The 8,548-nt window shown below is 37.2% G+C and overlaps 1 protein-coding gene across 2 annotated transcripts in view; it reads right to left on the bottom strand.

Moving 5' to 3' along the window:
* LOC106870854 (DNA mismatch repair protein Mlh1) overlaps positions 1–8,548 on the bottom strand; it is a 209,173-nt gene that overhangs the window by 24,664 nt on the left and 175,961 nt on the right. For both annotated transcript variants that reach the window (XM_052969928.1, XM_052969924.1), the window contains exons 11-13: positions 7,175–7,244; positions 4,646–4,862; positions 1,274–1,410 (exon numbers count right to left, since the gene is read on the bottom strand). In XM_052969928.1, coding sequence (XP_052825888.1) covers positions 1,274–1,410; positions 4,646–4,862; positions 7,175–7,244 — 424 coding nt within the window. The remainder of the gene's footprint in view (positions 1–1,273; positions 1,411–4,645; positions 4,863–7,174; positions 7,245–8,548) is intronic.

Genomic DNA, 8,548 nt, shown 5'->3' on the forward strand with positions numbered 1-8,548 from the left:
ATGCACACATCTCACAGACTGATATACACTCAGATATCCTACATGAGAATACATACATACACACTCCTGCACACCTCATACACATACGTGCACCAGAAATATAAATATAAAGATAAGTTGTTTAACATTAATTCTGCTCTCACTGAACAGAACTACTACTACTACTACTACTAATAATAATAATAATAATAATAATAATAATCCTTTCTACTATAGGCACAAAGCCTGAAATTTGTGGGGAGGAGACTAGTTGATTACATCAACCCCTGTGTTTCACTGGTACTTAATTTATTGACCCCAAAAGGATGAAAGGCAAAGTTGACCTCACCAGAATTTGAACTCAGAATGCAGTGGTAGACAAAATACTGCTAAGCATTTTGCCTCGCATGCTAACAATTCTGCCAGCTTGCAGCCTTACTACTACTACTACTACTACTACTACTACTACTACTAATAATAATAATAATAATAATAATACATGATGATGATGTCCACTTTTCCATCCTTACTTGGGGTGGATGGAATTTGTTGAAGTAGATTTTCTACAGCTGGATGTTCCTTCCTGTCACCAATCCTCCCCTGTTTCGAAGCAAGCTCATATTTCTCTATGGCCAAACAATGTCAAGGCAAGGAAATAATAACAAACACACACACACATATATATATGCATATATGATGGACTCTGCTGTTGTTAGACGATGTATGAGAGTTTGACAATTTCTTACTGAACAACCACACACATGATTTGTTTATAGTGATCAAATGTTTGTGCACACATAAGCTCACTCCCTCCATCAGATTGACATTACCTGTACAGGTGCAATGGGTGCCACATGTCAGGTGTCAAAAGGATCACACACACACACACACACACACACACACACATGATCGCATATATATATATGTGATCATATATATATGTGATCATATATATATATACATATATATGTGTGTGTGTGATAGACTCCTTTCAGTTTCTGTTACAAGGCTTTGGTTGGCCTGGGGCTAAAGTAGAAGACACTAGCCCCAGGTACCATGGAGTGAGACTGAACCTGGAACCACACAGTTGGCAAGTAAACTTCTTACTACATAAAATTAAAATTGTGCAATATGTCCTTCCATTATTTAAAATGCTATTTCTAACAAATCCAGTGACCATGTAGGGATTCCCTTTTTAGTGGTGGTGGTGGTGGTGAAGGAGGTAGTGATGGTATAGAGAGGAAGGGTTTTAATAAACATTTACAACATTATAAAATGCTAAAAGTACATTTACCTTGATGGTAGTTTTCCTGAAAGTCTTTCTTTAATTCCAAGACACTGGTCAGCTTGATAGGGCGTCGTTGAGGTCCGTTTTCACTAGCCTTCCTAACAGAAATAGTAGGTGACTGTACATTGGACTCCAGTTTCATTCTTCTCATGGTTCAATAAATTTAAAAAAAAATGAGGAACAGAGAAATATGAAACATGATGCCAATCAATGTTTATCTATTTTGTCATCATATTTTTAAAGAAAATATATACAGCAGTTGAGTCTCATTTAATTTTGAAAATAATCAAGAATTATGATGAATTTAGTGAAAATAACTAGCTATTCCAATATTTAAGCTGATATTTGGAATAACTTAATAAATTATAAAAGAAGGTTTTAACTTAAGGAGGGTCATTTTAAAACAGGTAGTTTTGTAATGACAAAACTAGAAGTAATTGCTGGGAGATTGGTGCCAGTAAATTAACCTTATAAGGTCAATAATAAAGTTGACATAGATAAAAGAGTAAAGACCCCCTTCAATAATGAATGACCTTGGAATTGCACCTAGAAAATTTTCCTCTGAGGCAAAAGTCTGAGCAAGATTGTTTCTGGAAGACCAGCAATCGCCCATGCATACCAGCCTCCATTCTTCACGCCACTGATGTTATCCAAGGGAAAGACAAAGGCTGATATAGCTAGGCACCAGTGATGTTGCAACTCATTTCTACAGCTGAGTGAACTGGAGCAATATGAAATAAAGTGTCTTGCTCAAGAACACAACATACAGCCCAGTCTGGGAATCAAACTCACTACCTCATGATTGTGAACCCGATACTCTAACCACTGAGCTATGTGCCTTTACATAGATGATGAGTTAATTAATTGAATTATTAATTAAACCGAGGAGCAAAAGACACTACGCACAGTCTACCATATTTTATGCCCTCTGAACTAAAGAATAAATGTTATTGATGTTTAATTTGAATAGCTACAGGTGGGTGGTTGGAAGGAAAAATTATGGAATACAAAACAGAAAATAAATTAGTAGTAAAAATGTTAATGAAGAAGATAGCTCAAGTGTAGGTCAATAGCTTAACCCTTCAGCATTTAAACCGACCATATCTGGCTCAAATATTCTACTGATTTATGTTCAAACTGGCCAGATGTGGTTTCTCACAGTATCATTCCAAAAATAATCACATTGTCAAAACCATGAAGCTATGAGACACTGTATGATTAATTCAAAACAATGTGAATAAAAAGAACATTACATCAGGCAGAGCAATCTGATGCTAAAGGGTTAATAGTAATACAAGAAGAGAAGACTGTTCAATGGTATATCAGTGGTTTAATAAAGAGACAATTCAATGATGGCTCAATAGTTTAATAAAGATAGAAGACCATTCAATGTTATGTCAGAGAAGGGATGATTCAATGCTGAGTCTGTGATGTATAGAAAGCTGTGTTTGAAAATTTGTACATCAGAAATATTGATGGCACTAGGATTGATGTTATTTAATGTGTCAGTCAGTTTGTGTTGTTGTTGGTCTTTAAGCCCACGTCAGTTCTGACAGAGTAGACTGTTGATCAAAGGTGTTTCAGACATTCTTTTATTCGTTTACTTGTTTCAGCCATTTGACTGTGGCTATGCTGGAGCACCATCTTGAAGTGTTTTTGTCAAACAATTCGACCCCAGGACTTGTTTTTAAACCTAGTACTTATTCTATCAGTCTCTTTTGCCGAACTGTTAAGTTACAGGGATGTAAACAGACCAACACCAGTTTCCAAGCAATGATGGGCGAACAAATACAGACACAAAGACACACACACATATGATCAGCTTCTTTCAGTTTCCGACTGCCAAATTCACTCACAAGGCCTTGAGACTATAGTAGAAGACACTTGCCCAAAGTACCACGCAATGGGACTGAACCTGAAACCATGTGGTTGGGAACCAAATTTTTACCATACAACCATGCCTTTGCCTGTGTCCACCATTTCTTTTTATTCTGTAATGTGTCCTGCCTTTTGTATGACGATATTGTGTAATTTGAGGATGTTTTGGCTGCTATTTCTAGAAGTATGAGTGAGTGATTAAAGGCCCTTTAGGATGCTTTGTTCCTCAGTCAGATCTATATGAAGGTAACTAGCTTTACACTTAGAAAATAAACCACAGGTTCAGCATTTCAGACAATGTTATGTCTCTAAGAGTTTTGGTGTGTCACTTCAGGCAGAACATTTATTATTTAATCAAATTTCCTGCTGTTACCATTTTGTCATAATTTTTTGAACTTCATAGATATTATCTATGATAACATCATACTAATTATATGTAGTAAATTTCCCATTTTAACCCTTTAGCAATTAAACTGGCCATATCCAGCTTAAATATTCTGCCTGTTTTATGTTAATACTGGCCGGATTTGGCCTCTTACACAAACCTTACAATATCATTGTTGAGGGAGATTTTTCTATGACTGGATGCCCTTCCTGTTGCCAACCATTACTTGTTTCCCTAGAAAGGTAATATCACCCTATGACCAGACATATATTGGAAGACTGGAAACCAAGTGTGCCATTTGCATGATGGTGACACTCATAACTATCATGTGATGTCAAGGCAAGGAGACAGTAGCATACACACACACACACAAACATGCATAAATATACACACACACATATATCATCATCATCATCACCATCGTCATTGTTTAACGTCTGCTTTCCATGCTGGCATGGGTTGGATGGGTTTGACATAGAGCTGGCTAGCAGGGAGATGTCCAGACTCAAACTGTCTGTTGTGGCATGGTTTGTATGGCTGGATGCCCTTCTTAGTGCCAACCACTTAACAGAGTATGCTGGGTGTTTCTTATGTGTCATCAGTACAAGTACGTCTATGCAGCACTGGCACCGGAAAGGGCAACCAATTTTACTTAGCTTGATGCATCTTATCAAGTACAGCAAATCTTCTGGTCTCTTGTCATTTCTTTAATACACACACACACACACACACACACACACACACACACACACACACACACACACACATATATACACATATGTATATACATACACACACACACATGCAAGCACACACACACATACACACAACTGGCTTCTTTCAGTTTCCATCTACCAACCAAATCTGTTCACAAGACTTTGGTTGGCTTGGGGCTATAGTAGAAAACACTTGCCTAAGGTACCAAAACCACATAGGTGGGAAGCAAACTTCTTAACCCCACGGCCACACCTGTGCCTATGAATTTAACAAGAATATAATTCAAAGAACAGAACTGATTGAAACAAAAAAATATGAAATTAATCAGAATCATCAAAAAAGTACCAAACCATACACAGTGGAACTGAAGTAAAAATATGATGGAGAAGCAGACTAACTTTTTACTAGGCTGCATCTCGACATTTTCCTTCTGTGGTGTTTTACTATCAGATTTGGTAGCTGAATCAGCTGTCATTTCAACATCTTCAGAAACTGGGTAAGTCTTCATAATGGATGTAAAAGATGATGGCTTGTTTAGAAAAGCATCTAACTTTTGTTCTTTGGAATCAGTGCGTACCATTTGGTATGCATAAACTTTAGGTGGATTGTTGTCTCCTACAAAAATTCAGATCAAAATATTATAGAATTAGAGCTAAAATGAATTTTTATAATGTTTAACCCTTTTGTTACCATATTTTTGTTGAGATACTCTGTTTTTACTTTAATTCATTTGGAAAATAATGAAGAATTTAGTAAAATAACTTTGTCATTATTAAGTGGTGTTTGGATCATAAATTAACGTTAAGTTCTGATGGAAGATTTTAATTCAGGACTCTTGGAAACAAGAGTCAGGCGCAGTCTCTGGTATATTGGTATCAAAGGGGTCAACTCTTTAGCATTTAAACTGGTCATATCTGGCCAAAATATTCCTGCCTTATGTTTGAATTGGTCAGATCCTGCCTCTTGGACCTAACCAACAATATAATTATAAAAATAAATAATCATGTTATCAAAATCTCAAAGCAATGAGATAAAATCTGATTAATTCAAAGTAATCTGAATAAATAAGCATTACATTTGAGAGAGTAATCTGAGTGAGAAAGGGTTAAACAAAACTGAGACATAATCTAAAATAAAAAAAAAAACCAATACTATGGTGAGTCATTTATTATTAGCAATGCATTTATAATTTTTTCCATTGGCAGGAAGATTAGTTGCATGTACATCACTAAACATGGTCTCCTTCAAGTCAATACAGTGTTAGTTTGAACTTAAAATGTCAATTTAGTTGTCATTGTTATTAGGTTAACTATGGCCACTCTGCTCTGCTTTCAGTTCATTCTAAAAACAGTGTTCAATGATTGATTTCTGTGAGTCAAAGGTGTATCCACTGGAAACTTTCAGGACTGTATCAGAATAGTGTTTAATCACTATGAACTGTCTACAAATGCATTGAAAAAAATTCAAAAATGGTTATATGTCATGCATCAAGCTGATATCCAGCCATGTCTTGTGGTGATGACAGCAATGAAGGAATCCATGACATGGTTTCTGTTGAACAGATTGGTGACTATTGATAAAATGGCAAATAGGATGCAAATTAGCCATGGCCATGCCAACAGAATCATCCACAATAGACTTGGCTTTATTACTGTTTGTGCTATTGGGTTGCTCTAATTAACTTGGCTTAACTAGATATGAAGGTGTGTGGCTTAGTGGTTAGGGTATTTGAATCACATTCAGACGATCACACGTTCAATTCCTGGTGGTACATTGTGTCCTTGAGTAAGACACTTTATTTCACATTACTCCAGTTCACTCAGTTGACAAAAATGAGTTGTATCTGTCATACAAAGGGCCAGTCTTGTAACATTCTATGTCACGCTGAATCTCCCTGGGAACTACATTAAGGGTATGTATGTCTGTGGAATGCTCAGCCACTTGCATATTAATTTCACAAGCATTTCCGTTGATCGGATCAACTGGAACCCTCAGTGTCATAAGTGATGGAGTGCCAGTTAAAACTAGATCTACAGAAGTAATTAACTAAATTAAGTATTTGCTCAGAAATATGGTTTCCAATTTTGCCACAAGGCCAGCAATTTCAAGAGAGGGGTAAGTCAATTAGATTGACTCCAATGTTAAATTGGTCTCTATTTTATCGACCACAAAAGGATGAAAGGCAAAGTCAACCTTAGCAGAATTTGAACTCAGAACGTAAAGATGGATGAACTGCTGCTAAGCATTTTGCCCAGCATGCTAACAATTCTGCCAGCTCATCACCTTATTTGTTCAGAAATATTAGTTTCAAATTCTGGCATGAAGCCAGCAATATCGAGGAAGGGGTAAGTCAATTCTATTGACCTCAGTTCTCAACTGGTACTTATCTTGTCAACCATGAAAGGATGAAAGGCAAAGTCAACCTCAGCAGAATTTGAACTCAGAACATAAAGACAGATGAAATGCTGCTAAGCATTTGGCCTGGTGTGCTGATGATTCTGCCAGCTTGCCACCTTATTTGCTCAGAAATATTAGCAATGGCCATCCTTACCTAATTGTGAGGGAATTGGCAGAGTTGTTAGAGTGCTGGATAGACTGCAATGCAATATTTGTCCTAATTCACTGCTTAATGAGTTCAAATCTCAGGGCCAACTTTGCCTTTCGTCCAAAAGGATGAAAGGCAAAGTTGTACCAAGTCCAGAGGGGTATATTGACTATTGTTACATCTCATTTTACTAAGGTTTATTAAATCTGAGAGTTACTAAGAAGAGTTCTTAGAAGAATTTTATAAGTTGACTTAATGCAAGGAATGAAGACTCTAACATTTTGGTCTGTTGCCCCTTGTCTTAAACTGAGAAAGAGAGGGAAAGTGCTGTCACTTTTGTTGTAAACTAGTAAATAAAGGATTGAAGTAGAGAGTTATTTACCTTGGTTAGAGCCCTCTGATGTTTTCTTAGGCTCAGTGTCCAGATTTGTTGTGACCCCTGGAAGCAAAGCCTGCAGAAAAGGAAGGATTTACACGTGCAAATAATAAGTCTGTGCAAGCTATGTTAGCTGAAGAAAGAACAATAAACTGATGGTAGACAGCCTCCTACATCATCATCATCAATTGCATTGTTGAGGTAAATTTTCTACAGCTGGATACTCTTCCTGTTGTCAACCCTCACATGTTATTAAGTAAGGTAATATTTCCTATGACTAAGCGTGTCTTCATGGAAGTTTGGAAGTGAAGGACACCACTTTCATGACTGACACTTGTTTACAACTATCATATGCAGTCAAGGCAAGGAGACAGTAACACATGCACACACAGACATATAAATACACTATCATCATCATCATCATCATTTAATGTCTGATGTCCATGCTGGCATTCGTTGGATGGTTTGACCAGAGGTGGAAAATTGGGGAGCTGCACCAGACTCCGCTCTGATTTGGAATGGATACCCTTCCTAATACCAATCACTTGACAAAGTGTGCTGGGTGATTTTATGTGGCATGGCATGGGAACTTTCATGTGGCCATGCACAGGCACTTTTACATGAGACTGCACAGGTGCTTTTATGTGGCACTGCTATGAATGCTTTATACCACCCACAGGATCGGTCTTAACACTTCTGCTGTGGAGTACAGGTCTTCTTGAGTACGGCAAGGCACCAGGTATCTCAGTTCTTTGTCATCTTGCCTGAAAGGTTCAGCATCCTAAGTGTGTGTGTGTGTATACATACTTATATAAATAGCATTCCTGAAATATCTGGTGGGGATCCTTAGAAGTAGATAACTTCCATTACCTAAGTGACCAAGTTAGCAGTGGAGGAGGATGCTTTGAAAGTATAGTTACTAGAATAAGAATGGGCTGTGCAAAGTTCAGAGAGCTAATCCTTTTACTGCTCTGTAAAGTGTCTGGCATTAGGAAAGGCACCCAGCCATAGAAACCATGCCAAAGCAGACAAATGGAGATTGATGTAGCTCTCTTACCTGGCTTACCAGTTCCTCTCAAACCATCCAATTCATACTAGCATGGAAAATGCACATTAAATAATGATGATAATGATGATGATATATATATATATATATATATATATATATATATTCTCCTACTCCTTTACTTGTTTCAGTCATTTTGACTGTGGCCATATTGGAGCACCGCCTTAAAAGGTTTTAGTCGAAGAAGTCGATCTCGGGACTTATTCTTTGTAAGTCTAGTACTTATTCTATCGGTATCTTTTGCCAAACTGCTAAGTTATGGGGACATAAACACACCAGTGTCAGTTGTCAAGGCAATGGTGGGGGGACAAATA

This window comes from Octopus bimaculoides, chromosome 1 (genome assembly GCF_001194135.2).
Source record: "Octopus bimaculoides isolate UCB-OBI-ISO-001 chromosome 1, ASM119413v2, whole genome shotgun sequence".
Classification (NCBI taxonomy): domain Eukaryota; kingdom Metazoa; phylum Mollusca; class Cephalopoda; order Octopoda; family Octopodidae; genus Octopus; species Octopus bimaculoides.